This window comes from Vombatus ursinus, unplaced genomic scaffold, assembly GCF_900497805.2.
Source record: "Vombatus ursinus unplaced genomic scaffold, bare-nosed wombat genome assembly UNPS02014926.1, whole genome shotgun sequence".
Classification (NCBI taxonomy): domain Eukaryota; kingdom Metazoa; phylum Chordata; class Mammalia; order Diprotodontia; family Vombatidae; genus Vombatus; species Vombatus ursinus.
Genome location: NW_020954704.1, coordinates 2,017,883 through 2,035,743, shown reverse-complemented (window position 1 = coordinate 2,035,743; position 17,861 = coordinate 2,017,883). Strand labels below are relative to the sequence as shown.

Here is a 17,861-nt window from a genome sequence, read left to right as displayed (position 1 = left end):
TCAGCCTGTCCATGCTTGGTTCTGTCCCTTCTCTTTAAGAACAGTTTGCTCCTGCTGTCGTTTGCCCCACCTGCAGCCTACAGATGTGGCCAGCAGAGCATCCCCACTCCTTAAATCTTCTCTGCAGCCTGCAGTTCCCACAAACACTGTCCTGTGTCTCCTTCCTTTCTCAGCGGAACTCCTTGAAAAAGCTAAATATCAAAAAAGGAAAAAAAGAAAAATCTAAATATCTATATACATTGTCTCCAAGTCCTTTCTCTTGTTTTTTAAAGTTTGTAAGTTTTATTTTTATTTTGAACTTAGGCACCAAACAAAATGAACATTTCTGTGTGCAAAGCAGAATAAAAAGAATTATACTCAAAACCTCTAATCTGTTACATAATAGCATACATACTAAAGAGGAAGGAAATAAGCCTACTATGTGCCAGGAATTGTGTACTTTATGAATAGTTTCATTTGATCCTTCAAAAATCTCCTACCAATCCCCCTAGGAGGTAGGTTACTGTTCTCTTTATTTTATAGTTGAGGAACCTAAGGCAGAGAGCACTTAAGTAACTTACCCAGAGGTTATGCAACTAGTAGGAGGTTATATTTGAACTTGGGTCCTCCTGACTACAAGCTCTATCTACTGCAATACCTAGTTGCTACCTAAGTCACTGAATAATAAATTCATAAACTTTAAAGTTTGTCTATTTTCTTGTCTTTTGTGCATTAAAAATGTTTCAATAATTCTTTTTTTTTTTAGCTTCTCACTGTCTTCTCAAACCTATACAATTTAAATTCAAATTTAATCATTCAACTGTAACTGCTTTTCTCAGATTTACCTTTCATTTTTTGCATTTCTGACTGCCTACTAGCCATGGGAGGGACATCAAACTTGATGTCCTAAAAGTATCTTAAACTTATGTTCAAAAGTGAACTCTCTCTCCAGATCCCACTTTTGGAATTCCTTATTTAAAAATCTTTCATATACATACCTTTCTTTCCACTCACCTGGCGACACACCCTAGTTAAGGCCTCCATCATGTCCGGCCTGTACCATTACAATAACTTATAAAAGGTCTCTCTGTCTCCACCCAGCTTCAAAATGATCTTTCTAAAGAACAAGTCTGAGCCTGTCGCCCCACTACTCAAACTCCTCTTGTCTTTAGGGAAAAAATACAAAGTCCTCTGGAGGTTTGACATTTACAGCTCTTTACACATCATTTCAAACTTCGACCCCTTCTCAGCCCTTTCTGGCCACTGCTGGCCTCTCTGTTTTATTTCAAATCTCCGTGCACTTGTAATGGCTGCCTTCCAGTTCCTGGAATGCACTTACTCCTTACCTTTACCAAGTGGAATTCCTTTTTAAAGACTCCTTCAATTCAAAGGCCACCTTCTCCAGGAGGCCTTTTTTGGTCTATGCCACTACCCACCCCCCTCCTCCCCATCCTCCGTCTGCTTTCTTTTGTCTTTTCATATACATAGATGTGTATGTTGTTTCTACCATTAACATATAAACTCCTGGAAGGTTAGATTTGTTCTTTGTAATTATCCAGGCTGTGGCACATATAGGCGCTTAATACTTAGTTGATAATATACAGGTTGGCAGTGGCTTATATGGGAAAAGACTGCAACTAGGCAGGGAAAAGGAGGTGCTGAAAGCAAAAGCCCTTCTAGGAGAAGAACCATTGGTTAGGAAGCACTCATTTAGCTATGGCCTGTAATTCCACTGAACAAAGTAACAAAAAGATCTTAAGGTGCTTTACTTGGAATTAGATCTGAGTTGAAATTCCAACCTAGACACTTGACTAGTTGTGGGACTCTGGGTAAGCCTTTTCACTACTGTCTGCTTCAGTTTCCCTATCTGTAAAACAGGGATATTTACACCCACCTCACAGGATTACTGTTAGGATCAAAGGCAAATATATGTAAAGCACTTTACAAGCCTTTAGCACTGTGTACTAGTTGTTATCATCAAATCTTGAAGGTGATTTTATTTTATTTTTTGCTTTGGAGGTTTTTCCCCTACCTGAAGATCCTTTATAGCATCAGCTGCTACTAGCATTAATCTGTTCATTTTTATTTCTGTCTATCCATATGCATGTCTGAAGTGTACTCATGCAATTTGAATTTATATATGGATAAGTTTAGGACTAGACCAGTAATTGAACTGTTAATAGGAATTTATATAACTGCTGTGAGAAGAGGAAACTCCCTCCACACATGCAAGTCAGCTCCTTCTTTGTACTTCCAGTGGGTTGGAGCATTGAAGAGTTAAGTGATTTGCCCAAAGTCCCATGGCCAGTATGTTTGAGAGGTGGCACTTGAGTCCAGGTTCTCCCAGCCAGCTGTCTATCCCCTCTACACTACATTTACCTTATTTAACATAAGGCATGTGCAGTGCAGCATGTGAAGTCCAGCATGTGAACATGGTGTCTCTTCCCTTTATAAAGTCCCAAAGATCAGGGTCATAGCTTTAACTGGAGGGGACCTTGGAGGTCAAGTCTAAATTCTCCACTTTATAGATGAGGAAACTGAGGCCCAGGAGGTGAAGAGGCTTTCCCTGTGTCCCAGAGGAGACAGAGTGAGGATGTGAAGCCTTTGCCTCTAGGCTCAGTGCTCTGTCTGCTGAACTGTAACCTTAGTCCAGCATCTTCATGGTCAAAAGCAACAACTTGTGTCCATTCCTCTTAGAGCAAGGCAACACAGGAGCAAAGTGGGGAGGGAAGCAAATGTTGTGCAACTAGGCTCTAGGGAGTTTTTCCTGGGAAAAGAATATGAATATGCCTAGTTCATGTGACCTTATTTATTTATTTGTTAGGCCTGGCTTATTCTGGCCAGTAACAAGTTTCTGAGCACTTTAAACCACTTGGCTCTGAAATGGATACATTTTAAAGGAGTGTTACATTCCTACATAGAATATATACTCCTTTGTTTTATTAGTGGCAGCAAATTACTTTAGCATTTATAAAAATCCCCTGATACACTGTCTCTTTCAGAGGGTATTTATTAAACTAATTCAAATTGTCTGGGGTGAAAAGGAAAGTTCAACCAATTTTGTGAGTAATTTGGATTAACACAGTATTTTCCTAGTTTAGACCTACTCTTAACATTTCAGCCTTGTTGCTCATCAGTTATTTCAACTGCAACTTTGATAGGGTTTTTTGCAGTTTTCTAGGGCAGTTAAACACAATCAATCAGTTTTATTTAATTAGCTATAGATTTGCCAACTGGAAATGTTGCAGTTCTGTAACTTTTAAATGCCTAACTAGCACTAAGGGGAGCCTTTTTTTTTTTTTTTAAATCCTCATCAAATGTAACTGCACTAGGCTCCTGGGTGGGTCTCCCTGCCTCAAGTTTCTCCCCACTCCAATTCAGCTTTTATTCGGCCACTAAAACAATTTTCCTAAAGCATAGGTCCTACCAAGTCACACTACCCCCCCCACCCCCTCAATAACCTTCAGTAGTTCCCTATTGCCTCCAGGATCAAGTACAAAATGCTCTGTGGGGAGTTCAAAACCCTCCATGACCTAGCCCTTTCCAGTCTTATACCTGACTTTCTGATGGGTAAGATCCAGTGACTGGCCTGGCTGTTCCACAAACAAGACCTCCATCTCTTGGCTCTGAATGCTGTCCTGCCTTTGCTAGGCCTACTGGTCTCCATAGCTTCCCCATCTTTTACTGGAAACTTTTCCCAACTCCTCTTAATTCTAGTGCCTTCCCTCTGTTAATTATTACCTGCTTATCTTGAATGTAGCCTGTTTTGTGTATATTTGCATGTAGTCTCCCATAATAGATCGTAAACTCCTTGAAGGCAAGGACTGCCTTTTGCCTCTTTTTGTTTCCCCTTAGCACAAAGTCTGACTCAGTAGAAGGTACTTGATAAATGTGGATAGATTCAACTGGGATCCTTGTTTGTGTTTCTTAAAAATTAGGAATAGGAGTTCTGCTGGTGATCCATTCAATCTTAAAAGATGGGTAAAAAGGGGTAATTTTAGAGAGCGCCATTGGAATATGTAATCCCAAGAAACACTTGGAATGGATGATCAACCTTACCTATTAATCTAAGGAAATAAGCATGTTTATTAGGCCTTTTCCCCTCTTTTGAGGAAAGATGCTTAGGTAAGATGTAGGAGTCGGTGAATAGGAGTGAATTTGGATTAGAAGTCCTGAGGGGACCCATTAGATAATGGTTGGTATATGATTCCTGGAGGAATCTCAGCCTGGCATGCTTATTTTATTTGGGGAGCCAGAAAAGGAAATGGACAACTATGCATTCTGCCTGCCCTGCCCTTTTACCAAGGTAACCAAAACCTAATATCTTAGGATAGACAGAAGTATCATTATTTGAAGTGGAAAGAGGGAATTGGGAGCCATGTGTCCTGGTTCACTTTCCTTCTATACCCACTTAGTTTTTTTGTTTTCTCCAAGACTCACTGGGTTTATCATTGTTGTCAAGCTATAAACTAATGCCACAGACTACGTCCCTCTGCCCCAAACTGGGCCCACTTTCTCCAAATATTTTTCTCGACAAGTTGACTATTAAATGGCTTTCAATCCTGTACTCAATTCCTTGTTTGCTACTCTGAAAAATATGCTTTTCTTAATTTACTGAGGTACTTGGTAGTGACTGAAAATTTGAAAGCAACAGTATTACCTTAAAGTAAATCAGTAGTGCAACCATTTAAGAAAAAAAAATGCTTTTGATACTTTATTCTCATTGATTCCTCAAACAAAGGATATTTCAAAGTTAATTATTTAATATAGTTTAAGCTCATCATTGGTTCTTGTCTGGATTTTTATTGATTCTGAAAATTAGAGAATTACCAGGGTGAATGAGAATGTTGATTTCTTTCCCTCTGAAGTATTTTTGTCCCCAGCTACTTTTCATCAAGGTCAAAAGTAACTTCTAGTTGGTCTAAAAGATCAGAGTTGGGTGTTAGAAGTTATAAGGCTGCCAGCATCTTGTTGTCCATTGTAACTGGAGATGGAGCAAGTAGAGAGGGAAATAGCAGTCCTCTTAAATTCAGTAACTGGGCTTGTCCTGTGCCTTTGGCCTGAATAACTTCTGTGTATCCTAAAGCTACCACACTTATTGAAAACCTAGATTTCTTAGATAACCCATGACCAGCCTATCACCACAGTGGAGAGCAACTCTTCCTCTGGCTGCTTCAGGCCTAATGTCTAGAATTTATCTTGAACCTATCTTCCCCTACATGCCCAGTTTCCAACCCATTTTACTTTCAACAGCCTCAGTTTTCTCCTTCTCAATCACTCCTATGAAATTAAATGCCACCTCTATGCAGACCACTTTGAAATCTTTATCTTTACTCCTGACTTCTCTTCTGAGCTCCAGGCCTACATGTTTAACTACTAACAGTATATAATGGATAGAATGACTTCCCTCAAGGACTTCAGTAAGTCCAAAATTGTGAGCTTATCTTTCTCTTTAAACCTGGTTCTCTTTCTGACTTCACTACTGAAACACCATCCACCCAATCTCCTATGTTTAGGATTTTGGGATTATGCAGTTTGGCTGTAATCCTTTTTTTTTTTAATCTTTATTTTAGTTTTCAGCATTGACTCTTATAAGATTTTGAGTCCTAAATTTTGCCCCCTCTCCAAAACGGCATGCAATCTGCTATAGGCTACAGATATACAATCATATTAACCGTATTTCTGATAGGCACGGGCCCAAGCCAAGACCTTTGCCCCCTACCAAAAAGAATTTGGGTCCCATTTGTCTACAGACTCTCCTTCAACTCCCACTTAATCAAGGAAGTCTCTAGTGTTCCCCTGAGGATTATAATCCTATCAACTGGCCTTTGCTTATCACCTACACCCAGCACCAATTCTCTGTTACCAATTTCTCCCTTAACCTAACCCAGCCCTCTATTGTCTGTTACCTCCCAATGCCCACACCCCATTTCCCACCCTTGATCCTATCTAGACCCCGTTCTCCCCTCCCAGTCACTCCTATCAAGATCCTCCCTTGACCCCTCCTTGTCACCCCAAACTACTTGGCTACTCCTAGATCCCTCCCACAGTCTTTCTGTATATAAGGTCCATCTCGTCTCCATTAAGATGCTCAGATTCTTATAATTTAGCCAAGGCTCAGATTCTTTAAAATCTGGCCCATTTGCATTAGTGATACAAATGCTTAGATTCTTTGAGAGTCTGGCCAATAAGGGTGGGCCTTTAATAAACCTTGTCTTTGGCTGAAAGAAGGCTTGGGTTAAATTCATTCAAGCAGGACCTGTGTCATTTGCTGTCGATATTTTGGGGTCCCAGCACACCTAAACCTCAAAACCAACATTTCCACATTAGTCATGTTGTGAAAGAAGAATCAGAACAAAAGGGAAAAACCATGAAACGGGGGGAAAAAAAGAGGAAAAAATAGTATGCTTTGATTTCAATTTGTTCTTTGTTTGACTCCATTGTTCTTTCTCTGGATGTGGATAGCATTTTCCATCATGAGTTTTTTTTAGAATTGTCTTAGATTTGCATTGCTCGGAAGAGCTAAGTCTATTAATGTTAATAGTTGGTCAACACACAATGTTGCTATTACTGTGTACAATGTTCTTCTGGTTCTGCTCACTTCACTCAGCATCAGTTCATGTTAAGTCCAGGTTTTTGTGAAGTTCACCTGCCCATCATTTCTTATGGAACGATAGTATTCCTTGTAATCCTCTTTAACCTCTCCTCTCCAATCAGGTCTAGAAGCAGACAGAGCACTAGGCCTGGAGTCAAGAATACCAGAGTTCAAATATGGCCTCAAATACTAGCTGTGTGACCTTGAGCAAGTCACTTAACTCTGTTTGCCTCAGTTTCCTCATCTGTAAAATGAGCTGAATAAGAAAATGGCAAACCACCCTAGTATCTTTGCCCAAAACAAAAAAACCTAAATGGAGTCATGAAGAATTAGACACTACTGAAAACAACTAAACAACAAATCTGATTAGTTACTAAGTTCTACCAATTCTGTGTGTAGAACAGCTATTAATCCCTTTCTCTTTATTCCTACTTCTATATTTCAATGCTTATTACCACCTACCTGCACTATTGCAGTAGTCTCCCAGCTGGTCCTAACACCTTCGTTCTCTTCTCTATCCTTTTCATACTACTGCCAGAATAATTTCCCTTGTGCCATGTGATTATATCAGGCCTCAAGTGGGGAAAAAAAACAAAACAAAACAAAGTGTTCAGTGGCTCCCTCTTGCTTCCTTGATTAAAAATTCAAGCTCCTTATTCTGGCATTCAGCATCTTTACTGCCTGCCTTCCCCATCCTACCTATTACTCTTCCCCATATCCTCTGCACCTCAACCAAATTAGACAAGTCTCTTCTCTTCCTTTTTTTTTTTGTATGTGTGTGTTCTCTTATCTCTTTATTTGAATCCTGTTTGATCTTTATAATTTTCTTTTTCTTTTTTTTGTTTTTTTGAGATTTGACTTAAACTATTTATTTTTAGTTTTCAACATTCACTTCCACAAGATTTTGAGTTCCAAATTTTCTCCCCATCCCATCCCTCCCCCCACCCCAAGATGGCATGCATTCTGTATACCCCTTCCCCTAATCTGCCCTCCCTTCTATCTCACTCCCCTATTCTCTTATCCCCTTCCCCTTCTATTTTTCTATAGGGCAGGATAGGTTTCTATACCCTATTTCCTGTATTTCTTATTTCCCAGTTGCGTGTGAAAACAATTTTTTTTTAACATGTTTTTAAAACTTTGGGTTCCAAATTTTCTCTTCTTCTCTTCTCATCCACCCTCTTTCAAAAGGTAAGCAACTCGATACAGGTTACATGTGTGTAGTCATGTAAAACACTTCAATAGTAGTCATGTTGTGAAAAACTAAGTATGTTTTCCTTCATCCTATCCTGCCCCCCCATTCTATTCTCTCTTTTGATCCTGTCCCTCCTCCGAAGTGTTTGCTCCTGATTACCCCCTCCCCCAGTCTGCCCTCCCCTCTATCATCCCCCTGCTCTCTTGTCCCCTTCCCCTCCTGTTTTCCTGTAGGGTAAGATAGATTTCCATACCCAATTGAGTGTGTATGTTATTCCCTCCTTAAGCCAAATCTGATAAGAATAAGATTCACTCCTTCCTCTCATCTTCCCATTTCCCCTCCACTATAAAAGCCTTTTCTTGTCTGTTTTATGTGAGATAATTTACCGTATTCTACCTCTCCCTTTCTCCTTCTCCCAGTATAATCCTTTCACCCCTTAATTTTATTTTCCAGATATTACCCCTTCATCTTCAACTCGCCCTGTGCCCTCTATCTATATATACATATATATATACACACATATACATATATATACATATATACACACATATATACATACATACACACACACACACACACACATAAATAATACAATTTTTACCCTTCAACTACCCTAATACTGACAAAGGTCTCATGAGTTACAAATATCATCTTTCCATGCAGGAATGTAAACAGTTCGACCTTAGTAAGTCTCTTATGACTTCTCTTTCCTGTTTACCTCTACACGTTTCACTTGAGTCTTGTATCTGAAAGTCACTGTCTATTCAGCTCTGGTCTTTTCATCAAGAATGCTTGAAAGTACCCTATTTCATGGAATGACCATTTTTTTCCCCTGAAGGATTATACTCAGTTTTGCCTGGGTAGGTGATTCTTGGTTGTAATCCTGTCTCCTTTGCCCTGCAGTCCCTTAATTGTAGAAGCTGCTAAATCTTATGTTATCCTGATTGTGTTTCCACAGTACTTGAATTGTTTCTTTCTGGCTGTTTGCAATATTTTCTCCTTGACCTGGGAGCTCTGAATTTGGCTACAGTATTCCTAGGAGTTTTCCTTTGGGGATCTTTTTCAGGAGGTGATCAGTGAATTCTTTCAATTTCTGTTTTGTCCTCTGGTTCTAAAATATCAGGGCAGTTTTCCGTGATAATTTGTTGAAAGATGATGTCTAGGTTCTTTTTTTGATCATGGCTTTCAGATAGTCCATTAATTTTTAAATTCTCCTGGATCTATTTTCCAGGTCAGTTGTTTTTCCAATGAGATATTTCACATTCTCTGCTATTTTTTCATTCTTTTGGATTTGTTTTACAGTGTCTTGATTTCTCAAAGTCACTAGCTTCCAATTGCTCTATTCTAATTTTTAAGTAAGTATTTTCTTCAGTAAGCTTTGGACTTCCTTTTCCACTTGTCCAATTTTGCTTTTTAGGGCATTCTTCTCCTCGTTGGCTTTTTGGATCTTTTTTGCCATTTGGGTTAGGCTATTTTTTAAGTGTTATTGTCTTCAGTATTTTTTTGGATCTCCTTTAGCATCACTCTCCGTTTTTCTTCTACTTCTCTTACTTGCTTCTCAAAATCCTTTTTGAGCTCTTCCATGGCCTGGGACCAATTCATATTTTTCTTGGAGGCTTTGGATGTAGGAGCTTTGACTTTGTTATCTTCTTCTGATTGTATGTTTTGATCTTCTTTGTCATCAAAGTAAGATTCTATGGTCTGACTCTTTTTGTGCTGCTTGCTCACAATCCCAGCCAATTATTTGAGTTATAAACTCTTTGTTAAGGTAGGGGTCTGCTTCCAGTGTGGAGAATGTACTGTCCCAAGCTTCGGGGGTTTTGTGCAGCTGTTTTCAGAGATACTTCTAGGGACCTGTAAATTTTCAGTTCTTCCAAGGTGCTATGATCAAGGGCGAGGTGTTGATACTCCTTTCCTGGCCTGTGCTCTGGTCTATGAGTGACCACAAGCACTCTTTTCTGTCTTGGAACTGTGAAGAGGATTTTCTCTCCACTATCACTACAAGCTCCACCATGCCAGCGCTCCTCCTCGCCCCAGGATCACCGCCCAGAGCTGTGACCCAGATCCAAGCACAGGCAAAGTCAGAGAATCCTGCATCAGCAGAGAGATCCCTGCAATCCCCTTCTGATCAGCCACTCAATTCCCCCTCAGTCTGTGGGCTGGAAGCAGCCACCACCCCAAGGCCGTGCTCAGGGACTGGGGACTGGGACCACACTTCTCTCTCTCACAGCAGACACAGGCTTTTCCCACTGACCCCTTCTAAGTTGTCTTTGGCGTTTGTGGGTTGAGAAGTCTAGAAACCACCACAGCTGCCCGTGATTCAGTCCTCTGAGGCCTGTTCCAGGTTCGCTGAGGCCTGCACGTCCATGCCGAACTGCATTCCTCTCCCAGTCCAGCGCAACAGACCTTTCCAATCAACCATCCAGGCTGTCTCGGGCTGGAGATTTGTTTCACTTTGTCTTTTTGTGGGTTCTGCTGCTTTAGAGTTTGTTTAGAGCCATTTTTTATAGGTATTTGGAGGGGTTTGGATGAGAGCTCAAGCAAGTAGCTGCTTTTGCTCCACCATCTTGGCTCCACCCCCTTCTCTTCCTTTACTCCAACTCTGTCAAGTTCTTTCTCCCTTTGTTCCCTTTTTCTGTTTAATTTACACCCATCCTTTTAAGCCCAATTTAGATGCTACCTCCTCCAGGCAGCATTCTTTTCCCTTAAATTCATTGACATAACTTGTTTTTAACTTGCTAATGCACTTACTTAATGCATCATTGTGTCTTATAGTTACACATTTGTCTTATCCTCCTACTAGTTTAAAGCCACAAAGGTGGGGACGATACTTCAGTTCTCCTGGTATGCAGCTCACAGTAGAAACTTAATAAACAGATCACTGGACAAAGTCCTTTTCAGCCCCAACAGCTAATAGGGTCATATCCCCAACCTTTATATCAGGGGGCCATTTCTTCCTTTGAATGTACATAGGTTATAGGATCTTAATCATGACTGGGAGATTCAGGCTCTTTTTTGGGAGGAAAAGGAGCGAGTCTAGAAAATGGGTTTTACATACTTAAAATTTGAAAAATGCTACTGCAGTCAATTGCTAATATTTGTGTCAAGAAGTTGCCTTCTCTCTACAGAGAAATCCATATTCGTTATTTGCAAACACTATGCTGCAAGCTTTCACACTGAAAGCTTGTTGGTTTTGCACCTAAGATTGTGGTATGAAGTAGAGGGAAGCTGGAGTGATTAACATGTATAAGTGTCCCTTTAAAGGAAGGGAAGGTAGACTCATGTCGGAATTTGCAGGTGAGATGTAAGGTGATCTTTGAAATACTTTGAAAGATAAAGGAACCAGCTTTATTGGTTAAAAGGAGGGTGTATAAATGTAAATACTCCCATTATCTCAGCAATATTTGATCCTTTCATTATCACTCCTAAGGATTGAAATGATCTTTGATCTCCCTTTGATTTCCTTGAAAAAGAAATACATAGAACATAAAATATATTCTCTCTAAAAGATAAACATTTCATAAAGTACACTGTCAACCTTGTCAGATTAAATCTTGAAACACTATTTAGAAGTAGCATTCTCCTGTTTAGAAACTTGCTTTAGCTTCTAGGAGATAGAGATCACAGGACTTGGATCTAGGAGGGACCTTAAAGATCTAGTACATCTTCCTCATTTTACAGATGAGGAAACTGAGCCTCAGGCCATTTAATTAGGTCATGGTAGAGCCAGATCTTTCAGTTCCTTTGTAGTTCTGTGGGTGGGGAAAAAAAAACCCTCTGGAAATGCAATACAATACAGGAATAGCAATTTTTTTTGTTCTTCTTTGTTCCTGACCCTAACTTTGAGAAGTGCCAGTAGAGAATGCACAATTACCCTTCTTTCTTTCCTTCCTCTGTTTGGATTAAGGTTGCCGGGTAAATGACGTGGGAGATCTGCGTTTCACCCCTGTGACCAATGATGAGCTCTACAACAATCTGATTGTGAACCCTCGCTCGGTGGGCCTTGCCAACCAGGAGCTGGCAGAGGCGGTTAGCAGGGCTGTGTCTTCTGGTCACCAGTGCCTCACTATGGGAGGAGACCACAGGTAAGTGGGGTGTAGGGGTGTCACCTTAGTCAGGTAGCTTAACCTGCATATCCATACATGTGACTTTGGGTAAGTTACTAGTTGGCTTTCTTATAAGGAATAAACTGCCTCACTGAATTGTTGTGGAGATCAAATGAGATAATGTGTCCTTACAATTTATATACTTTATAATCTTTAATGCTCTAAGTGTATAAAGATAAAAGTACTTTATAAGTGAAGTCGTAGAATCTTAGGGCTACAAGGCCCTGGGATCTCCCCATTTTAGACTGGGGATGAGGAAACTTGAGAATTGATCAAATCCTCTATTAAGGAAGATTAACTAGGTCTTAGAACATTGTAATAATAATGTTTGATAACATAACTGATATCTTAGTGAGTGTGCTTTTACACTGGGGAGAAGTTAAGTGCAACTGTCAGTCATACATAATTGGTGTTTCTGCTAACAGTTTTGAAGGTCAGTCTACATACAGTTCAGGCCTTTGAGGGGGCTGATTGTTAGTATTCTTATTCATCAATTAGCTACTATTTACTGTGCACCCACTTGCTAAGGACAGTGCTTGGCAGTGAGGGATGAAAGATGTGGGATTTGGTTCAAGGAATCTTGTAGGATGTATTTATTCCTAAGTAGCGATTTCGAAAATGAAGAAATGTCTGGATTGGAGCCTGAAAGAACATATGTAGGCTTCTCAAAAGAGAAAGAGGGGCCAGTAGGCTGGAGTATGGTGAATGCTTAAAGTGCTTGTTGAAGTTAATGGAATTTGTCAAATTTCTAACTGGAAAATCCAAACACAGGACATCAAGGCAGTGGGGAAGCAACTAGAAGTCAAGAATCCTACCTCACAGCTCAGTGCTGTATCCAGTGGGCGGTTCTTCCAGTCTTTTCAATCAACTCCCAATCAATCAGCTTCAATCTGTAGATAACCTCTACCCTGTGCTTTTATTCTGTTCTTCTGCTAGCTACTTTTACTGCAATGGTCATTAACACTACTTCGTGGATTCTTTAACATTCTCCATTTGTCACCTATCCCAGGCAAGCTAGGGGAGTTGGGGGGGGAACAAAAGATAAGGTGAATCTCATGCAACTGGGAAATACGATATGCAGGCAGTGGGGTACAGAAATTTATCCTGCCCTACAGGAAAATAGAAGGGGAAGGGGATAACAGAAGGAGGGGGTGAAAGAAGGGAGGGCAGATTAGGGGAAGGGGTATTCAGAATGCACGACGTTTTGGGGTGGTGGAGGGGAGGGGTGAGATGGGGAGAATTTGGAACTCAAAATCTTGTGGAAGTGAATGTTGAAAACTAAAACTAAATTAATTAAAATAACAAAAAAAAGATAAGGTGAATCTCAAATTGCTAACTTGTTAGCAGGTAAAAAAAAAAAGGTTTGATGGGGAGAGAGGTAAGGAAGAGGGGCCTGGTGTTCCCCTCCCCACCTTAAATTTTGTTAACTTTTGCTTTGACACTACCACCCCCACTTCCCATTTAATATTCCCTGCCTGTCCACTGAACCATCCTTTTACCAAAAAACTTCCTACAAGGCTCTGTTTCTATCAGTATCAATTAACCACAGATTTCCACATACACCCTAGGAAATAGACTTTTGCCTGGTAACAAATATCATCCAGAAAAGAAGTTTGACACATTTGACACATTTGTCATGTCTGAAAATAAGCACTTCTGTCCTGAGGTTGGATGAATATTTCACCATTGGTCTACTCTCAAGGCTGTTTTCCCTTCACATTACTGGAGTTATTTTGTAAATTGTTCTGGTTATGCTTACTTTGTATCCCTTCACTCATCTTATATTCTCTTTATTCTTTACATCACTTTTTACAGTGCACAAAATATCTTGGCCAACCAGTCCAACTCCCCTATCTATCAAATGTTTACAATTCACACACCTGTATACTGAGGGACATACTTCATCATCAGATCCTCCCAAACCAAGATTGTTCATTCCAGTTCACAAGCTTGGCTGACATTTAGCTTTGTTATGTATATTTTTATATATCATTTATTATAAATGAGAGATCTGGTGTCCTATTATAAAACGCTTTAAATTCAACCAATGTGTATTCACAGCCTGCTCTGGACAAGAAAATGTGCTAAGCTAGGGAAAAGGGAAAGGTTGAGATAAAAAGGTTGCTTTACCTGCAGTTCTTTGAGCTCATACAGTTTACTCATCACTGGGCTTAACAATGATGAATCTTGCTGATTCTGATCCTACAGACTGACCCAACTACTAGTGCATTGTTTTCTCTTTTTTCCAGGTTTGGTGGATTAGGTCACTTTTCCAGGGTTTTCATTATATCCAGGAGTCAAACACTGAAAGTAATAGGAATGGGGGAAATACTTTAGGTATCTGGATAACATGTAAATCCAATGTAAAATGTCACAAAATAAGGTTTTTTAAATTAGTCCTAAAAAAGTCAATGGCCTTAGAAATAACAAGAGTGCCAATTTTTGTCATCTTTGGTTTCTTTTTCTTTCTTTCTTTTTTTTTTTAAGAAAAATTTTGGTGCCTTTTTAAAAAAAAGTAATTTTTTTTTAAATTAAGTAAAATAAATATAAGCAAAATAAAATAAGCAAAACCTTTCTTTGGCTCCTTCTGAACTTCTAGGAAGGTCTGGGGTGTTTATTTTTATCTCATTTAAGAAGCCTATAGGCTTCACATTTATGAATTTCCTAAATTAACAAATGTTTGATACTTTGAACCTACTGTTTAAGGCACCCAGCAAAGTGTTATATGACTCCCTGGAGTTTGTATATACACATACATACACATAAACACACATTTTTACTTAGTTATGAAATGAGTGAACACCTCTATCACTTATAAAAAAAAAAAATTGATTTTTTTTTTTTAATTATCAGAATTTCTCCATTATCCTTCCCTCTCCTAGAATCGTCTCATATGACAAGAAATATTCTTTAAAGGGGAAAAAAAAATTAGCAAAACCAATCAATACATAGAAAGTCTAAAAATTTATGTAGTATATACACAACTGTGGACCTCCTACCTCTGCAAAGGAAGTACGGTGAGGTGGCTTCTCATGTCTCCTCTTTGTAGCCAAGCTTGTCCCTTTATAAATCTGCAACATTCACTTCTGATTGCCTTGTAGTCTTTCCATTTCCATTGTTGTAGTCATTGTATGTACTGTTTTCTTGGACCCACTTACTTCACTGCACCAGACTGTATTGCTCTTAACGTGAGCCCGTGTGATATACCCTTGACCTGTTCAGGGGTTCTGGTGCATCACTATCCCCATGCCAGTCACTGCAGTACTCCTTTTCATCACTTGATCTGCATTATCCAAACCTAACCTCAGTTTTTAATTTTTGTCTGAAGTACAGAATGTGAGAATTAGTGGTACTTTATTACGATGTTTACTACAGTTCTTCTTTGCAGTTTGGCAATTGGTTCCATTAGTGGCCATGTCCAGCACTGCCCAGATTTATGTGTTATCTGGGTTGACGCTCATGCTGACATCAACACACCCCTTACCACTTTGTCTGGGAGTCTGCATGGACAGCCAGTCTCCTTCCTTCTCAGAGAACTGCAGGACAAGGTCAGTTGATTGAACTGGTTACCAGAATGTTGAATGTTGACTCAAATAGGTAAACACAGTACTAATTATCCATGTTTTGGGAGGTAGTTGTGCAAGATGGGATGAGTGATGTGTTGGAGATGTTTCCCATCCTAAGCAGGGAAGGAAATAACGTTGCTCCCACAATCACTACAAGCCTTTCTGTTACTGAAGAACCACTTCCCTTAAGGATGCAGCTTTGTGAATAGGGAAGTTGGAACCTAGCCTTTCTGCTGGCAATGTAGAAATCAAACGTTATACTCATTGCAGTGTTGGGTGTGCGCTGCCTTCTGAACTGTACTATAATATAGATTTTGTATAAAGGACAGACCTCATCACCATCACCCCTGGCCCCATTACCAGTTCTACCTTTACTACTCTTTTGGTGCAGGAGGTACCTTTTTTGCCCCCTCTTTGAATAGCTTAGGTGTTTATTAAAAGTAATGTTAAAATTCTAGCTCATCCTTTCTCTTAGAAAGGAGCCAAATTAGGACAAATGGCAAAACAGTAAAATACAAGGGCTGCTCATTATGGAAGGCTTGAGCTTTTGCCATCAGCACCTGGAAACAGCATGAGTTATACTTCACTAGGATCTCATCTGTAAACAGTTCTGTAACATGCAAAGCAGCAGAGAAGGACTTAATCAGCAGTATTTATGCTATTTAGATTAGTTAATGAAAAACTGAGGCTACCCTCCAATCGAAGGAATATCTTATTCCCTTTTGGAAAACTATACTGCTGTTTTTAGCAACTATTTACAGCAAGTGGCTGCCCTTTGAAGTATTTTTCCAGGTCAGCGTGTCCCGATCTGTTTCTCACATTCATTGAACGATAGGGGTAAAAAGTAGATAGCAAAAGCTGTCCCATGAATGCAGTAGAAATGAAATTATTTTCCTGTTTTTAAAACTATAGGTATGATTCCAATCAGAATGTTTTGAGTCAACAGAGCTACCTCTTACAGTCCTGCTCAAAGTAAATTTCCATCTTTGTGATTCTCTTCAAGACTGGGAAATTTCCTGACTTTCAGTGGGAGTGACTAAGGGTTTTCAGGCTGCCACAGGAATTTTGTTAACAGCCTACCCCAGTAAAGAATTCTTAGCTATTGCACTGGACTCTTCTCCGCCCCCCCAACCCCCCTCTCCAATCCAGCTTTTTCCCTGTGAGTTTATTAAAGGTAGAACTGTATCATTAAGCATATGACAGGGTTCTGGAAATTATTTGAAGCTCTTGGCCCCATTTTCACTACCAATTGACTGACAGATCTATTCTGAAATGGAAAGATCATGGAGGAAAAAGTGATGCTTAGCATTAGGAGGGTTCTCAGAGTAAGCAGCTTAAGTTTTGGTTTTTTTTTTTCCTTCCCTTTCCTTTTTCACTTAGGTGCCATCACTCCCAGGATTCTCTTGGCTCAAGCCCTGTCTCTCATCCCCAGATATCGTATATATTGGCCTAAGAGATGTGGATCCTGCTGAACAGTAAGATTTGTAAATGATTGTCACAGCCATTAAGCCTTATGTGACCTCTGACAGTGTCCCAGGCCCCAGCTCCTCCTTTTGGAGATGATCCAAGGGGACTGTGCCTTCTGCTCTTGATGTTCTGGGCCTTCTGGACCTTGCTTGTTTTGAGCTTTGTTCTTTCAGTTCAGAGATCTCACCCAAACCCTAATTTCCTCACTACTGCCAAGAAGCTGGTGTTCTTGGTGCCTTCTTAGAATCCACTCCCTTCTTCCCCTTCTATGTTCTACCTCCACAAGTCACATATTGACCTAAAAAAGCCCAAATTAACGTTACTTATGTTGTACTATATTCTAATTTATTTTGTTAAACATTTCCAGATTTTTATCTGGTGCTCTAAGAGCCTGACACTTCTGCTCTTGACCACATGTGTGTTTTCTAAAGCTTTCTGTAAAGGAAAAGAGCATATGCAAAAATGAAAATAATGTAATACCAGAGTGGGGTAATTAGAAGGGTATTTTCTTTTTCTTTCTTTTTTCCTTAACTATCCCATACTAGACTAAGTAGCACCTAAGCTTCCCATCTCGGTTCTTAACTAAAGCTGGCCTGACCCATCCCAGTTGTTTCTGGGTCAGAACCTCATGTTCTCTTCCCTTCAAGAACATATTCAACTGCCCTTCCTGGGGGTTCTAGATCAAACTCATTCACCTCAGCCTATGCTTGTAGACTTTCTAGGCCAACCAAAAATTCTTCCTGACTGGTGGGTTTTTGAGTGCTCTACTATTACTACAAATTTTAATTCACATTTCTCTCTTAAATGTTTTTATGTTATAAATAATTTTCTTCACAACAACCCTATGAGGTGGGCAGTCTAAAAATTAGTCCCATTTTAGCTGGGGAACCCAAGCACCCTGGTCACACAGCCATTATCCAGAACAGACTCATTCTAGTTCTTTGAGGTTCTAAATC

General features: G+C 39.8%; 1 protein-coding gene and 1 long non-coding RNA gene across 3 annotated transcripts in view; one reads left to right on the top strand and one right to left on the bottom strand.

The window, feature by feature from the left end:
* Positions 1-17,861, top strand: part of ARG2 (arginase 2) — a 36,701-nt gene that overhangs the window by 15,107 nt on the left and 3,733 nt on the right. Inside the window, exons 3-5 of the mRNA XM_027843768.1 lie at positions 11,674-11,851; positions 15,261-15,420; positions 16,819-16,913. Of these exons, the coding sequence (XP_027699569.1) occupies positions 11,674-11,851; positions 15,261-15,420; positions 16,819-16,913 (433 nt within the window). The remainder of the gene's footprint in view (positions 1-11,673; positions 11,852-15,260; positions 15,421-16,818; positions 16,914-17,861) is intronic.
* LOC114029370 lies at positions 6,578-15,252 on the bottom strand. Of its 2 annotated transcripts, XR_003567481.1 has the most exons (4): positions 14,872-15,252; positions 14,003-14,176; positions 7,037-7,147; positions 6,578-6,722 (listed from the first exon to the last, which is right to left on the bottom strand). It is a non-coding gene; the product is annotated as an uncharacterized LOC114029370 (long non-coding RNA). The 2 variants fall into 2 exon arrangements; XR_003567482.1 differs by lacking the exon at positions 7,037-7,147.